The sequence below is a fragment of the Egretta garzetta genome, unplaced genomic scaffold (genome assembly GCF_000687185.1).
Source record: "Egretta garzetta isolate BGI_Z169 unplaced genomic scaffold, ASM68718v1 scaffold56, whole genome shotgun sequence".
Classification (NCBI taxonomy): domain Eukaryota; kingdom Metazoa; phylum Chordata; class Aves; order Pelecaniformes; family Ardeidae; genus Egretta; species Egretta garzetta.
In genome coordinates, this window is record NW_009260182.1 from 11,168,679 (window position 1) to 11,186,366 (window position 17,688).

Genomic DNA, 17,688 nt, shown 5'->3' on the forward strand with positions numbered 1-17,688 from the left:
CAGCAAGCTCTAAGCCACCTTAGCACTGGGCAAACACTTTGTGCCTTCTCTTGAAATCTGGGGCTGCGTTGTCATGTGTGTAAGAGGTCTTTTCCTGTTTACCTTTATGGACTTCAACTGTGTACTGAACTGGTAAGCTCTACGATAGATCTAAAGTTGTCAGCTCTGTTTCTATAATGCTGTCGGTGAACACTGAATGTGTAAAGCCCTCTGTTTCTCCCTGGGAGACTAATGTAGGCAAGAAGCTGTGTATTGGGTGTGAGATTCATTTGGGAACAGTTTCTAGAGAGGATTGTTATGTTTGATTGGGAAGATAAATGACCTAATCAGTAATTGATTAATTTTTTTTTTTATTTTTGGTGACTTAAACATAAGATATTTTGGTTAATCTGAAACTGAATTTACTTATGCAATTATTAAAGTAACAGATGTACAAGAACAAACTGTCTTTAGATAAAAAAAGCTTATACAAGTTAGAGCTCACTTGGCTGTGCTTAAGAATAGAGCTGTGATCTGTGAAAGTACATTACTAAAGTACCTTGAATTTGTTCTCTTGATTTTTCAGCATTTTATATTCTATGTTTGAATTCCAGCATGTGGAAGACTTGCAGAGAAACTAGTGTTTAGCCTTCATACCTAAGGAGAGTGTGAACCCACAAGCTTACTTGGTTTGGGAATAAGTTGAAAGTCTTCTCACAGATAACCTTTTAAGATTTACTGGATTGCAAGAATGGGTTTCCCAGTAACTTGGCAGTAATTTTTTATTTACAGAGGCTAAAAAAGAGGGAACATGAGATTTGAGGTTTTCGTCTGGCTCTGTCTAGCCTTCTTCCTAAAGACAATCTCACGTTTTTGTTTTGTTGAGTTGCTCTGTGCAAAAAGGAATGGAATTCTTTCTTCCTCAGAATCTTCTGTGTATTAAAGGCTCTTAAATAATTCCAAGTAGATTGCATGTTTTAACCTCTGAGAAAGAAATGATGTGAAATAGGCTTGTAATGGGTAAATACTGTTGTCACTGAGTATAGCGTAGGTAGTTCTGGATAATGTGGGTTTGGTGGTCTTGGTAAAGGATTCAGCAAGGTGAGGGGTACCGGATCGTAAGGTTGGCTAGAATCAAAAGGAAAGAAATGGGAAGACACACACGTTCTTGGTTAGTGGTTTTTGTTGGGTTATTTTGTCAACTTCACAGATTATTTATACTTGTGCACTAATTAGTTTGGGGAGATTATGCAGATTTCCTACCTGTGACTGATCCTTGGATGCTCAGTAGTAGTATTGAACTAGAACAGATCAGAGATTAAGTTGATGCAAGAAACTGCTTTCTCATTCATCTTTACTTAGCAGTCCTGGAAAGCTGCATTGTCTTGCTATGAACAACTTCAACTTGTAATGTTGGCTCCTTGCTGTCATAAATTATTTAAAATTATATATTTTAACATTATTTAATAAGTGTGAAATGAGTAATATTAGAAGTGAGGCTGAATTTTGATCAATAACGTTGTTTAGGAATATGAAGCACGGACAGGAAGAATGTATAAACCTCCACCCCCATCAGCAAGACGTAAAAATATTGAATTTGAACCACTTTCAACTACCGCTTTGATTCTGGAGGATCGACCAGCGTAAGTATGATTCTGCTGTGGAACTGATGATGACTGAATTTGTCAGATATGCTTCTGATGAGCTGAACTTCCCAAGTCTTACACAGAAGTATCATTAGATTATTCCATCTCATATAATAGCCTAACAAATACCTCCAGAAGAACCTTTAAGTATATTATAGTCCATATGCGGAATTCTTTCTTGCTGTAGTGGGTCCACCAGTCTGTTATCTACTGTATATCATAGCTGCCTGTGACAGCGTTTTGGGCATCTGTAATCAGGAAAATTCCTGAAGACTTTTATGGATTTCTTCCTGCCATCTCGGTGTGCACTCCCTTCTCCTTCCCCCATTCTGGAAACTTAATTTCCTAGACCAGTCGGGAACAGTGGCAGTTGTTACTTCAGCAAACCTGGATTTGGCTTACCAGAATAGTCTTTTAAAAAAGTAAAAAAGAAAAAGCATTAGGTACGTAACAGCAGGAGTGGGGAGAATTGCCTTTGAAACACAAGAAATACCTTCCTGTCACAAATGCTGAATGCTCATCTTGTGTGTGGCAACTACAGTTAAATGCTTTGTTGGTAGCAAGATGCTGGTGTTCACTGATACTGTTCCTTGCCCTTGTTCAGTTATGTTTTCATGGCTCCTTAAAACTACAGCTGAAGGCAAAGAAACAGCAGACAAAGATTCAACAAAAACTGCATTAAGTGCAAATAAGGATAGTAATGAAAAATGGGTAATAAATTGGTCGATATTTCCAGCTACACATTCTTCAGCAATTTGAAGGAAAGAGGAGGACCTGCTGAGTAGGAACACAATGCTGTGAGGAAGGCAAATGGAGCAAAGCTTTCAGATTGCACCTTGAGAAAGTTTGTGGTGGCACTGTTAAATGTTTACTCTAATCAGTTCCAATTAGGAAATGGAAAATAGAACACACAGCGTTTCCTTCGATACTCTCTGTAATGGTATATAAGCTGCTTCAGTACTAAGACAAACATCCTGAATGGAGGTATCAATTGCTATGATTATTTTCTTGTAAACGCATTATTTCTTTTACTGTATGGTAGAGAGTAGGATATGCAGTAACTGGTTTGCTAATGCTTTTCTGTACTTTCCAAATATCACAATTCACAAACTAACATAACTATGTTTTTACAAATGACACTTCCACTTGTTCCAAATTGGAGTGCCATGCCACGTGTGTAATGTGTTGCCACAATCTCATCCTTGAAAATAGATTCCGCACTCGTTTTCATTGGATATATTAATAAAGTGATCTTTTCTGCTTATATAAGAGGAGATGGAAAACTTTTTTATATAGATACTAAAATGACAAAACTATCTTCTGTTTATTTTGAAGCAAAGTAGACAAGAGATTGGATAAGAGACTGAGACCAAACATTGTGTTCTCATTTATTTTGGAATGAGTCCACTTGGTCAAAAGGAAATGTGTGTTTGGCAATTAGGGGATCACTGTAGCCAAAAACCAAACACACTTTAAGCTGGTGAACCTGTAGCACTGCAGCAAGCTTCCTTCTGACATAAATGGGGATCTGTCCTTTCTTCCTTTGGTAACCCTATCTTCTTTTGTGGGAGTTTTAAAGGGCTAACTATAATGAATAAAAACCTTTACCTTTTATTGAAAATATGTCATCATAGATCTCATATGAACATATGGAGTATCGATATGCAGGTGTATTTCATGATTAAAATATGCATGTGCAGGGATGCATTGGAATAAATAACTATACAGAATATCAGTATTTCCCTTTTGTCACTTTATGCAAAATTAATTTGGCATTATTCCAGGTGTTCAGCAAATTAATAACCCTGCTTTGGGGGAAGCAATAGGAGAACTAATAAACTAAAAAACCAAAGCAGTAAACATCTGGTAGTTCTCTTTAGCTGTTACTGAAACACTGGTAGTGTGACAACCTCAAAGCTCACCTTAGAGAGAAGTTTTGAAATGGTTCAGAATGTCATTTGTGTGTATTGAATTCAGGAACAACTTGTTTTCAGAAATCTTCCTGCCAAATCAGTGGAGGAGGCTTTACGTCACCGACAAGAATATGATGAGATGGTGGCAGAGGCAAAAAAACGAGGTACGTTAATGCCATAATTCTTTTTAACTGTGCAGCAAAAATACAGTAATTTCTGGCTTGGAGGTTTATAGGTACAGTAAAGAGCAACCTTGTTTAATATCTAGGTTATTCTCTGGTACATATGTGCACACAGTTTAAAACAGAACTCAATTATCAAACTGTTTTCCTATTCCACCACAGAGAATGCAACTAAGTTCAGAAGTCATTTTAACCTTTTCTTTAACTTTTAAGTAGTAACTTCAAGATTTTTTTTTTTTTTTAAACTACCTGTGTAATGTGACCAGCTAGAAACTTTCTGGTTGTCGGACTCTTTTCCCCCCTCCCCCAGCAGTGTTGCTGCAGTTGCCACTGAGAGTCAAAGTATAATAAAGCTGACTGCTTAAAGATTGTTTTTTCAGGAATTTGAGATCAATTCCAGTGTGAAGACAGATGAAGACTTTGGGTTTTTTCCAAGCAGCTGTACCTGTGTGAACCTTCCTACTCCCACTAGATCTGCTTTTTAAATTAAACATATCTATGGCATCTGGTACTGTGTCAATCTATGAACAGTTGTTGAAAGGACTTCTGTAGTGTCATGCCTAGTATTCAGGGAATAAGCTATTTTAAGAATCTGTGCTGCATGTTTTACTTGGGCTGTTGTCAGAGATTTAAGCTTCTGAACTGATTGAGCCTCTGTGGATCTGTGGCAGCTTACTCTGAAAGATATAATAAGAAATCCAAGGCATTTGACAACTCATTTCACTCTTCTCTTGTGGTGTGCATATTGTAAGGTGTGATCTGTGGTCCGTGTTCTCTAATTGCATCTTTGGAGGGTCAGCCATGTGTAGTGTTCTAGTATGTGTGCCCTGGTATTCATTAAATTAACTATTGCTACACACACAAAGCTTCAGTAAAAACTCAGTGAAGCTGGTCAGCCATATCAGTTCACTAGGGATGGCATGTTTACTCCGCTGATGTGTCTAATGCATGCATAAATGGAAAATGTCTTGCAATTTCACAGTGGCTCTCAGTGATGTCAAGATAGCCCTGCTCTGTCCTTCTTGCAGCCTTTTTAATGAGAGGCATCTACAAATGATCCTTTTTTAACAGAAGGCAGAATACTCTTCTCTTGCTCAGCATTGTAACTTTGTCTTGGATCTTTAGATCCTCTTCCCAGAAAAAATACATAATCCTTCTAGGTGGAAGTTTCAGTAAAATTCAAAGAATTTAAAAATGGATGTAGAATCGCACTTCTGAATAATAATTTTATCTATAATTATTGCTGATTAGTCTAAGTAGTAAGTAAGGTTTAGGTAGAACATAGTGTGAAATTCATTACAGGAAGAACGGTGCTGATGATGTGCTTGCTCTTTAGTCATTCTGTGTACTGCAGAAAAGAGTACTATGAGTTTTCTAGCCAGATTTTTGCTTGTCTAAATCACAGTGTATTTTAATAAATTAAAGGCAGCTTAAATTAAAAAAATGCCTGAGAAATACACCTAAAATCAGCAGAAGTAGTACCAGTTGGCTCATGTACAACTGTAATTTACCCTTGATCTCTTTCAGACATCTAAATAATTAGATATGGCTGAATTATTTACCTAATAGTTTATATAAACTAATTCAGAATTATTAATGTGTTATGCCTAACAGAAATTAAAGAAGCACATAAAAGGAAAAAAATAATGAGAGAGCGTTTCAAGCAAGAAGAGAATATCGCAAGTGCTATGGTGATTTGGGTGAATGAAATACTGCCTAACTGGGAAGGCATGTAAGTAAAGTTCTGTTGTGTAAATGAGGCAAGGCAGGCTTGTTTCTCCTCTGGAAACAGAGGAACCACATACCTGATTTTCCTTTTCCTTTCTGTTTTGTCAAGAAGTCAGGTTTTGTTGCCATGATATAGTGAGAGGTCATTACTGAGCCACATGAAAGGAGGCCGCTCACGTGTGGTGTTCCCCAGGGCTCAGTATTGGGGCCAGTTCTGTTTAACATCTTTATCAACAACCTGGATGAGGGGATTGAGAGTACCCTCAGCAAGTTTGCAGATGACACTAAGCTGCAAGGGTAGAAGTGTTGATCTGCTTGAGGGTAGGAAGGCTCTGCAGAGGGACCTGGACAGGCTGGATCGATGGGCTGTGGCCAATTGTATGAGGTTCTACAAGGCCAAGTGCTGGGTCCTGCACTTGAGTCACAACAACCCCATGCAACGCTACAGGCTTGGGGGAGAGTGGCTGGAAAGCTGCTTGGCAGAGAGGGGTCCGGGGGTACTGGTCGACAGCTGACTGAATATGAGCCAACAGTGTGCACAGGTGGCCAAGGTGGCCAACAGCATCCTGGCTTGTATCAGGAATAGCATGGCCAGCAGGAGCAGGGAAGTGATCATGCCCTTGTACTCGGCACTGGTGAGGCCGCAACTTGAATCCTGCGTTCAGTGATGGGACATTAGGAAAAATCTCTTATCTGAAAGGGTTGTCAGGTTCTGGAATGGGCTGCCCAGGGAAGTGGTCAAGTCCCCATCCCTGGAGGTTTTTAAATGATGGATAGATGAGGTGCTTAGAGACATGGTTTAGTATTGGACAGGTACGGTTGTACTCAGTCTTAAAGGTCTTTTCCAACCAAGTGATTCTATGAAATGTGCTTTCTGAGAGCTTAATGTTTTGCATTTTTTTTAATGGGTCTTAAGCATAAGCAGAGATTCTTGAATATTGATTTGGGAAATAGTACATTACCTTGCTTGTAAGTTGCCCAACGATTTTAGAAAACAAGATGTGTAATATGTGCCTTTTGTTTTGTTTTTTTTTTTTCCCCCGCTTCCCTATTCTAGGCGTGCTACCCGAAGAGTTCGAGAGCTGTGGTGGCAGGGATTACCCCCAAGTGTACGTGGGAAGGTTTGGAGTCTCGCTGTGGGAAATGAATTAAATATCACTCCTGGTATGCCTTAATTTTGCATTAAAATGTTATCCATTGTTGGTCATTTTCAAAGAAAAAGTTAAAGTTTTGTTAAAAAATATAAATCAGGGTGTATTTGCTTTTTGCAGAACTGTATTTCACAACCTTAGGAACAGGTGTTTTTTATAATTAGATGTCATAGCCTGGTAAATTATGGCAGCAAGGTTCAAAAGCTGCTTACGAAAGCATTTTAGTCATACAAGAAGGTTGCACTCCCTGCTCCCCCCCATTATTTTTATGTTTAAAATTGAGAACTTGTACCTTTGCTTTGCTTTATTTCATAACTAATGATTTTGACCAACTGGAAGTGTTCTAAGCCATTCACAAAAATAAAAATCTGGATTATTCAAGACATTATTTCCCTCTTGTGATTTGCATGTTCACCACAGAGGAAAGCATAATACAGTGCACACTATACAACTGCATATAGTGGTATTCCAGTGGTTAGTGGTAACCATCTAGTAGATTCTTCCGGTGCCCAGTGGTTAAGATGAAACCAAGCAACAAAACCGAAGCCAAGAATACTTAGCACTTTTGTTTTGGATGAATGCTTTTCTTACTTACCTCTTCCTTTTTTGTTGTTGTTGGTTTTGTTTGGTTTTCTTGCAGAACTTTATGAAATCTTCTTGTCAAGAGCTAAGGAACGATGGAAAAGCTTCAGTGAGACAAGTTCTGAGAATGACATAGAAGGTGAGATCTCCTGAATGCTGGACAGCCTCCTGTTCACTTTTACAAACCCAGAAAGTCTCACAAGTTCAGCTGCAATTGCAGGATTCAGAAAACTTGTTAAAAGTGCTCAGTCATTCCCTACTTAGATGTTTGCTTTCTTATAACAAGTCAGTGAGTGAGGGGCTTAACAGTATTTACTTATCAATCAAAGATGCATTAAAATATTGCATATGCTAGTTCACTTTCAAATTAATGTGTTTCCTTCTGAATTTCTGAAATAGCAGGACTAAGCTCTCATGAAAATTGTAGATGAAATACAAAAAGGAGAAATGGGAAACTAAATGACAGTATGTGCTGTTGCTTAGCTCTGCTTAGATGGTTCTTACATTGGTATCCCTTCCACAATTTTGAGAAAGAAATTTTTTTTGATTGTGGAACTTAAAGGTGAAGAATATACATTACACATTTCGGATCCCACTTGGTTTTCCTCAGATGCTCAGGTGGCCTTTTCTTCCTAATCTATTAAGCGGGGACGTTAGCACACTCGTATGTATAATGGAGTTTTATCCCTGGCATATTGCTGTCTCCTGTGGCTTTTCTCCCTGTTAAAAATAGCATCAATGATGTTTTTAATGGTGGATATAACCTTGTTATTAACTGTTTGTGCTGTTAACAGTTACTTTTAAAAATGCTGTCTTATGTGTTATTGTCAGTACCAGCTGCTATGAAATAACTTTTTTTTTTTTGAGTTGGTCATTTTTTTGGGAAAGAAAATGCCATTGTGATGCAAGAAGTAATTTTTTTTTCTTTTTTTGCATTTGCTGTTGCCTGTCCTGACTAATTGGCTACTTTGACTGTAAATTATTTGGGTCATCTTTAGGCTACCTCTGTGACTCATCTGAAATTTGTATTAAAAAAAATTGTGTGTACATGATGGTAAAATGCTTATCCTTGGAAAACAGGCTTGCAATGCCCCTTGGTTTGTGGGGTGGGAGGTTGTTATGTTGTGGGGGTGTGGGCTGAGTATGGAGGAAGGCTTAGGTTATTTGTTTATTTTGGAAAGGTCATAGTTCTGGACGGGAATGAAAGGGGGAAGGGTCCAATTTGGTTGTGTCACATGTTCTGGGAAATGTAGTGATAAGGGAAAACTCAGAGTAATGGGGTTTTTTCATCTCTAGTTGGAAAGCAAGCCAGCCCACTGTGCTTATTGCTAATCTTTGGGAACAAATTCTGGAAGATCAGTTATTTTAAGCTCATTTAACATATTTGAGTAGTTCTGAAGGTTTTTCCTGTTCAAATATCTTTGACACTTTATTTTGGCAAATAAAGATTAAAGCACGAAAAGTATCTTTTTGTGTCTTGAAGACAAGACATTAATGAAAAGATGTGTTATCTGTCAGATGTGTTCAAAAGACCCCCAGTGACTTCTCTTTTAGAGTTGAACTGAATTTCTCATATAAATGCAGAGTTTCTTATGCTCTATACCATAGATTATAATCTTCCTTGGGAATACTCTAAATGGATATTGTCCCAAATGAAATTATCCCAAATTAACCAATATAATACCTGTTCCTTTTGAAAGAGAAAAGAGGGATTAAGCAGCAGTTCTTGAACTCTTTATTTTAGATTGTGTATGTTCTTTCTCTGTTATAATTGCCTTCTTTCTCCCAAATTCCCCTAACGCAGCCTGCAGCAGTCCCACTCACTCCTGAATGCAACTATTTTAGTTTTAGGAGGACTGGAAGAAAATGCTGCCTTGCAGGCTTCAGGAGAGCAGGTTCTGTTTAACCTATTCATCAAATTCTGCAATCTCCCACCTCCCAGATGACTCTTGACTGATTTAAGCCTTCTGAAAGAACCTTTTCCCCAAGTGCCATGTGCATTTTTTCCTCGCTGTCACTAGTATGTGCATCGTGTCCCTATGTAGAGGACAGGGTAGAGATAACTCAAGGGCCAGCTGAATTTCTTCTGGAGATTCCTGAGTGAACATTGCCTTCTTTCCTGCCATTTGAGGAATGCCACTCCTAAGGATGCAAAAAAAATCGGAGCCAAATGAGAGCTAATGAGAGCTCCAAAGTAATGTAACTTCTGCAGATCATAACCGTGTGGTCAGTTCTGGAAACTTCAGTGAGGTTTCTCTGTATATTTTAGTTACCTTCAGTAAAAGTGGGACATGAGAAAAACATGACTTCAAAAGTAATATGCTTGACTTTGCAGGTGAAGAAGTGCTGGCTTCTTGTGATAATGATATAATTCATCTTTCTCTTTTAGTGTACAGAGTGTATTTCAATCCTCCTGGCTGAAAGGAAGCCACCAAATGAGCTGATTAGGAATTAAAAATCTGAAAAGTGAGATCCCACTGGATCATGTTTAGATCAAGAGTAGCAGTCTCACTCTGTGCTCTTGCACAGACTCAGTAACTGAAGTCCCAGTAGAAGATAAGAAAGAAAACAGGGGTTTGAGGACTGGGCTGGGCAAAGTTCAAATTCTAGGCCAGCCTGGGCCTGGATAGTGTTATACAGAAGTAAAAGGTAACCTGTTGGGTTTAAGTCTGAATGGCGTAAAGGTGGATGACTTGAAAAAGAATGAGTAGACAGGTAGTAATTACTGACAGTTTCCCTCACTTTTTGGAGTTGATGACTTATACCAGGTATCAGTGGACAGTTTTAGCTCTTGGAGTATAGCAATGTAGAAGTGTGCACTCCAAGAATTAGAACTAGGTAACTTTTCTCCTTAGATCCTAAAAGTCTTTATGTGCCTATGGCAGTTTTATTCTGGTCTGTGGAATTTATCTATCAGTTTTAGTAAGTGTTGGTTTTGCTTGCAGATGCAGGTGCATCTGTTGCTGATCGTGAGGCCAGTCTGGAGCTAATTAAGTTGGATATATCACGCACATTTCCATCCCTGTATATTTTCCAGAAGGTGAGATTTTGGTAACTTTAGTTACGACAACTTTAAACTTCTGAATAGTTAAACAAGAAAAGAAACCTAGCTGGTTAAATACGGAATAGTTTTTAGAAGTTCTCTGTATAAAACAACAAAAGTAAAATTAGTTTTTTACATACAGCAGCAAATAGGCTTTTTTTTTTTTATGAGAATAAAGTAGGGACACTTAATGATGGACTATAAGGCTTTTTCTACTGGAAAAACCTATTAATGTTTATGAAACTACATGCAAAAATGAGAATATTCTGATTGCTTCTACGGAAATCTTGCTGAGTTTTAGTACAGGCTTTATGATTTTTATATAGAGATATGTGCATACATATGTATATTAAATAGCATGTACTGTTGTAATACAATAACTTGTGTTACTAAGAATTAAAACATCCACTGTCTCTGAAAAGGAAAAAATAACCCTGGATGTCTACCAGATATCCTCATTTTCCATTATGTACTGATTTCCACCAAATTATTTCATAGGATTATTTGTCTGTTACTTCAGTATCTCAAAAGCATACATGATAATGCTTAGAGTAGAAACTGGTATTATTTTAGATGTGAACAAAGCAATAATTCACTGTCTCGCATCTTAAAATACTGGTTTCTTACTTTCCTATACATAACAGTGATTTTGAAAAAAGCCTTTTTTTTTTTTTTTTTTTTTTTCAAGTGATTTTGAAAAAAGCCTTTTTTCTTTTTTTTTTTCCTCCTCCTCCCTCCCCTTGTATTAGGGTGGTCCTTATCATGATCTCCTGCATAGTGTTTTAGGAGCATATACATGTTACAGACCAGATGTGGGATATGTAAGTATTTGCTGTAAAGTGTTTATAACATGGTAGATAAGCTTAAGATGTCATGTATTAGAGTGTATTTAATAAGTAGGTTATCTAAACTTTATGCTACTAGCCCTTAAAAAATAATTCAAATTTGGCATTTACTCATTTCATAGCAGGTACAACAACGGTAATTTTTAGGGATAATTAAATAGCTGAAAATTTACTGAATGTTAAGGATGGCTTGCATGGAAAATTTTAAATTGTTGCATTCAGAAGGCATGACAGTTCTAACAGGAAAAACCCAGAACGCTAGCAGACTTCCAGCGAGCACTTAACCCGTTCTGTCCTACTGTTGGTCCCACTGCTGCCTTTTCCATAGTGAAACTCTCTGCTTCACTACCGCACATCCTAAAATCCAGAAACTCCTTATTGGTGTCTTGATGTCACAGATTAATTGCTCTGAGTTCAGTGAAGATAAGATTGTTTGTAGCAACCACTACTGTGTTTAAAAAAAGCCCAAACAAACAAAACAACAAAAGCCAACCAACCAAACCCCAAAGTTCATAAAACAACTGGCAAAAAGCCCACAAAGAAACCAACTAAACCTAACATCTTCCTGAATTGTGTCAGAAGTAATTAAGTAACAAACAGATGCTTTTTTTCTTCTTCCTTTGTTCCAGGCAGTAGATAGGAACACCTTTCACAAGCTCTAATTGATTCTGAGCTAAAAAGAACTTGAGTTTTAAGTCTGATCCATGTTATTTAGCACAGGGTGTGTTTTCCTTTCCAAATCAGACATGCTTGGGACTCTGCATCAGTATCTAGTTGGTTTTTTCATGTTCAAATGTTTTTAGCCCTCAATTCTGTCATCTGTGACCTCATTTTTGGAGACCCTCCCATACTCTCTAAGTGAGATTACAAATTCTGCAGGTTCTGAGACTGCTTGTTCCCAGGGTGGAGTTTTAAAAGGCAAATAAGTAATTTTTTGTGGATAGGTCTTCTCTTTTTTCATTAGGAACACAGCTAGCCTGGATGTTGATAATCATAATTATTTTTTTTTAATGTTAATATGGCAGTAAATTTAGCGTAATCTTATTTCCACACCCATCTAACCCACAAAAATGGAAAGCTGAGGGACTCATTTTTATGCATATCAATGCTTTTTTCCCTAGTTGGTTAAAATACTGAGTGCATTTTTTAAATGAGGAGGAGGCAGCATAAATGTCTAGAAACAGCAAAATAATCATCTTTGCAGTTGAAATTGGTAAAATTATTTTTTATAATATGAGTAATCAGTATTTTTTATAATAATGAATATTCAGATCATCAGTTAACAACTACAAGAATAATGCTCTCACTTTTATTGCAGACTAAAGTGTTTTTGAGAGAGTAATCATGGAAAAATGTAAACTTGCATTGTAGCTAACCGCTTAAAAGTAATTATATGTATGTGAATAAATACTGCTTGCCAAGTGGAAAGATACGTATTGACTGTTCTGAAACAGAATTTTGTCTCGATTCCAACATATCTGTCTGAGTCTAAACTGTCCCATATGTGCGATTTTTCTCCATGTCTGCTTTTCCCATAGCTTAACAATGAACTTAAGGCCAAATTTTGTCTCATATGAGCGCTGCGTCCAGCCTGTGTGGTTTTAACTTTCTTGCATTCCAAGTCCCAAGGACTTGTGATCATGAGACCTCCCAGAACGTCCATCGAGCACTTAAAACTGACATCTGAAGAAACACTTTGTGTCTTGCTGAAATCAAATTGACTGCATGCATAAAAAATATTTATCCGTATTGTTTTTGTCCATCTGGAAATGTTATGCAATGGTATTTGATATATTGCAGACTGTAAATATTTGCATTTCCAAAGATACAAGATGTACTGAACCTACTCACCTATATTTGCCCAATGCTTTTCCCACTTGAAGGTACAAGGGATGTCCTTCATTGCTGCTGTGCTGATTCTCAATCTGGAAGAGGCAGATGCTTTCATTGCCTTTGCTAACCTTCTAAACAAGCCATGCCAGCTGGCCTTTTTCCGTGTGGATCACAGCATGGTATGCACAGAGTTTTCTGGTTTTGAACCATAACATCATTTTGACTAGAGGCATAGGTGATTTATTGATTACTTCCTTTTGTCCTATTCAAATAATGGAGAACCTTAAACTGAGATTACAGAACTGAGAATACCAGATACTAATTCCTAGAACACATCCTACTGTTTTGATTTTTTCCCCTAGAAACACTTAATCGTTGTACTTACCCTAAGAAGTCACATTGTGCTATGTTGACATCCTCAATTCCTAGTGGGGTTTGTGTTATTTTACAACTAAACTTTCTTTTGATGACTGCTTATGAGGTGCTTTGCTTGCTGTCTCTACAGATGCTGAAATACTTTGCAGCCTTTGAAGTGTTCTTTGAAGAAAATCTTCCCAAATTGTTTCTTCATTTCAAATCATACAGTCTTACTCCAGACATATATTTGATAGACTGGTGAGTTCAGAGAACATAGCAAACCTAACCTTACAACCGTTAGAACATTTTCCATTTTGCTATAGGTTTTTCAGCAAGAGAAATACAGCATAAAAAAAGCATTCAGTAGCTGTTCGTATACCTCAGCTTCCTAGGTTTTGTGAAATTGTGGTGAACTGTTTTGTGCAACCGCAGTTCCTCTGGCAAGATTCAAATGACTGGGATTAGGAGTGAGATCTATTCAGATAGAAAAGGAGAGACACAAAGTCCTGTGTCTCTCCTTTTGTTGCTGCAGGTATGAGTCAGCTATGTGTAACATAAGTAGAGGAGAGGAGGCTACTACCTCCATAGTTGACTTATGAATGATTGTAAGTAACTTGATGAAATTAATGTCATCAGCTACTGAGGAAAGTATGAATATAGGAATATAGACTTCAAAGCAGGAGGAGGATGAAATTTAGACCCTGGCTTGGGAAGAGATGAACTTGGAAATACAGTGAACATTTTGAAGTAATGAACGTTCTAAAGCAGAGAGTACCAAACTACGTGATGTGCCTGTAATGGCAGACAGTAATACAAGCGTCCTTGAAGTGTGTGTAGTGCTATGGAATGTCTATTCGTAAGTGTGTGTGGATAAGGATGTGCTTCATATAGGATTATTATATGGGTTAGAAGTTTCTAATAGAGTAAATTGAATTGGGTAGAATTAAATAATATAAAAATGTCGTGTCATCTGAGTACTTGCTATCAGATGCAGCTTATCAGTAAGCAGTAGGTCTCAAGCAGGAGCAGGTTACACAATAGCAGCGTTGAGTCAGGACCGTGCTGCAGTTTAGGCAGAGAGTTTAGGCAGATCCAGAGAGGTATATATGTTGCGGAAATAGTGCTGCTGTACAAAGAATTGGAATATTCTGCTCCCAGTTACCTGTGAGAAAAGAAGTTTGTTATTCCTGCACATGTTCCAAAGATGGCCCTGAGATAGAGAGCTCCTCTTATAAAGAGAGAGTAGAAGAGGTGGTGGTAGTCTGTGGTAAGCAGTGTTCTGAGGTTCCTGAACCACTTCCCAATAGGAATACTGGGGAAACAGAGATCACTGTACTTTGTATTGAAGGAACCACTACAAATTTATGGGAGGGGTTTTACAATATGGTACATGCAGCAGACTGAACTCTCTGCCCATGTATAATGAATGCTTTTTTAAAAATAAATTCTGCAATAAGAAATGCAAGTGGACTCTTCCCAGTAAGACTGGAACAGCAACTGCCTTTTAGATCTTGGTGATTTTTTTAAATGTGAACAGAAATTCAAATTGTATCATGGAAATGTAGTTACTGAATTCTCATTTGTACGTTGGTGGGATGTAGCTTTCTATTGAGATGATTTGTGGCTTTAGATTTAGTTTAGAAAACAAATGATGAACAGAGCTGTTAAACTGTATGGCTTAAAGAATGGGAAGGGTTACGTTATATTACGTTATTTGTGTATTGTACCCTGTTTGAGTGTAATGATGTCTGTAACTTCTCTAGCCAGAGCTTCTGAAGGAGGTGGCTTTCAAATGGAGGATTTCCTGTAGCATCAAGAGAGATGGGTTTCAGAGTAGGAGTTCTGACTTTAAAGGCTGGAGTCTTGTGGATCTTTGAAATACGGAAAAAAAAAGAACATATGAAATTTGTCATCTGTTCAGTCTCAGCTAATGTAACTGAGATTTAAAGGAGGTTGTGTTTTCATCTTTCTGAAACAGGTTAAAGTTATAACTCTGCCTTTTTTTTCTCGATTGTAGGATTTTTACACTCTACAGCAAGTCATTACCACTTGATTTGGCCTGTCGTGTCTGGGATGTTTTCTGTAGAGATGGAGAAGAATTTTTGTTTAGGACAGGGTTAGGAATCCTTCGGTTATATGAAGATATTCTCCTACAGATGGACTTTATTCATATAGCACAGTTTCTAACAAAACTTCCAGAAGACATTACATCAGAAAAGCTTTTTAGCTGTATTGCAGCTATTCAGATGCAGAATAGTAACAAAAAATGGGCACAGGTGAGTTTCTTGGATGCGTATACGTATTTCAAAACAGACATGTCAGCTCGTTGGGCATATATAGGGCAATTCCCTTAAGGACTACTTTATGCTGCATGTCTGACTTCTGAGCAATGGGCACTTCCTTTCTAGTGCCTCATTCTAGAAATTAAATCTCCATGCTAATATCTTGGTGGTTAATACTGATCTTTGTCATAAGACTGGATTTTTATATTAATTTAATAACTTGATTTTCCAGGTGTTTGCCTCACTGATGAAGGACAACAAGGAAGGGGACAAGAACCACAGCCCAGCACTGAAAAGCTAATTGTGGTAATGTTGAGGTCAGTCGAAAATGCGGAAAACCACTTGATGACACAGGAGTTTTCACATCGCTTCTATGTGGAAAAGCACTATAGAAAATGTGAAAATGAGACTGAAAACCAACACAGCTCTCAGTGGAGTAACGAACTGACAAAATCTTCACCCTTTTGCCAGTATTAGCTTTTGTCGTGGGAAGATTTGTTTTCACACAGAATACTAAAACCTATGAAACTGAGAAGCGGGGGAGTTCATATTTAATACTTTAAAAGAATCAGCTGAATGCAATAAACATTTGTAATAACTTCTGTTGGTACTTTAAAAAAAAATTTTGAGGCATAACTTTTTTTACAAATACCACAAAGGCACTTTTTGGGGGGGATGAGGGAAATGCTAAATCTTGAGGCCCCAAAACTGCTATCCAAACCAAATGCTTTGGTACAAATATTACCTCCAAAATTAACCATTTGAAAGTATTGAGGACCAAATAAGGTTGTTTGGTATGTTTATGTGCAAGATGGTTAAAATTTGGGAAGGGGTATTGTCTTATTTACTTGTTCTTTTTTTTTTTTTTTAAGTTGCAGCTTCATTCTTCGGTCCGGGCAAATGTAATTAACTCAGGAACTGTGGAAGTATTGTGCCCAAACCTGTTAGAGCAAAAATCGTGTGAATTTTAAACAGTGGTAAGATCAGGGCTATTATTTTCAGTGTGTAGAGCTTTCAAAGTGAGTGGTGTTAAGCATTTGTTTTGGTGTATTGGTTGTGCAGCTTATTAAAAATGGAGTGGGTATTCTGTGAAAGGGTTTTGCCACCAGAAGTTTTATTTTGTCGAGCCATCTCCAACTAAGAAATACTTGTATGTAATGGTGAACACTAGGAACTGACAAAGCTATCTGCAGACTTTGTCTTGTCAAAGGAGCAGCCACGTTTAACACTTTGGAATAATGCAGCCACAGAATAGATTTTGAACCTGTCTTTTATTAGTGTGCAATACTGAAATCCAAAAAGCATCTGGTTTAGTGATACTTAATTTTTTAACATCTTCTAACTGTGAGACATAAGGTCATACTGTATGTGTCACGGCAGATATTTTCAAACACTTCCTATTCTCGAAGATGCTGTACAACAACTTGTGGTTGTAGGGGATGGAAACTTAAAATGGATAGCACTGCAGGTGCGGAACATTTGTGCTCTCTTGGTCCATTTTTGCTAATATTTAATGTAAATAAATTCCTTACATGTGGGTTTTTGTAACTGGTCCCTCTGTGGAAATCAAGTCAAAATTACCATTATGTATTTTTAAGTGCAGGAGGCTTCCGGTCGTCTGGTGTTTAAAAGCAGAGTCTACATAATTGGGGTAAAGAATTAGTGTGGTGTAACTTACATTGCTATCTGGTTTAAAAACTACATATATACTACTCCTAACATTACAATTTGAAATTTAAGTGTCAGGCTTTTCTTAACTTATGTATTCACTACTTTAATTGGATCCAATTTGTCTTATATTTTTGTGTTATCTTGTACAGTTTTCTTACTTTTCAACTATAAATCTGTATATAACTGTAAATAGAAGGATCAAGCCTTCCTTTAAGACCACTAGTAACGATTCCTGTGTAAATAAAACTTACAGCAGAGCTGTGGTGTGGTGCTCTTCCCTTCCCCTCTAACTTGGTGCGAAGCAGGGCCAGAGGTCTCTTACCGCCGAAAATCTTACCTGGTTACCGCAGGAACTAACCAACCACGCTTTGTCACCGCAGGGACTAACCAAGAGATGTCACCTGCATCTCTTGCCGGCCTGAGGCGCGGCGGTGCGGGGCAGCCTTCGTACCCGTTGAGCTTGGCGGGGGGCTGCG

At 37.7% G+C, this 17,688-nt stretch overlaps 1 protein-coding gene across 2 annotated transcripts in view; it reads left to right on the plus strand.

Moving 5' to 3' along the window:
• Positions 1–16,778, plus strand: part of TBC1D12 (TBC1 domain family member 12) — a 28,641-nt gene extending 11,863 nt beyond the window's left edge. Inside the window, exons 2-13 of one of the 2 annotated variants that reach the window (XM_035897332.1) lie at positions 1,507–1,622; positions 3,620–3,702; positions 5,335–5,452; positions 6,506–6,612; positions 7,240–7,320; positions 10,127–10,221; positions 10,974–11,045; positions 12,953–13,081; positions 13,408–13,517; positions 15,277–15,535; positions 15,774–15,858; positions 16,414–16,778. In XM_035897332.1, the coding sequence (XP_035753225.1) occupies positions 1,531–1,622; positions 3,620–3,702; positions 5,335–5,452; positions 6,506–6,612; positions 7,240–7,320; positions 10,127–10,221; positions 10,974–11,045; positions 12,953–13,081; positions 13,408–13,517; positions 15,277–15,535; positions 15,774–15,842 (1,215 nt within the window). In that variant the 5' untranslated portion in view covers positions 1,507–1,530 and the 3' untranslated portion in view covers positions 15,843–15,858; positions 16,414–16,778. Of the gene's footprint in view, positions 1–1,506; positions 1,623–3,619; positions 3,703–5,334; positions 5,453–6,505; positions 6,613–7,239; positions 7,321–10,126; positions 10,222–10,973; positions 11,046–12,952; positions 13,082–13,407; positions 13,518–15,276; positions 15,536–15,773 lie in introns of both variants that reach the window. The other variant, XM_035897333.1, reaches the window with a different exon arrangement.
• Positions 16,779–17,688: the final 910 nt, after the last annotated feature.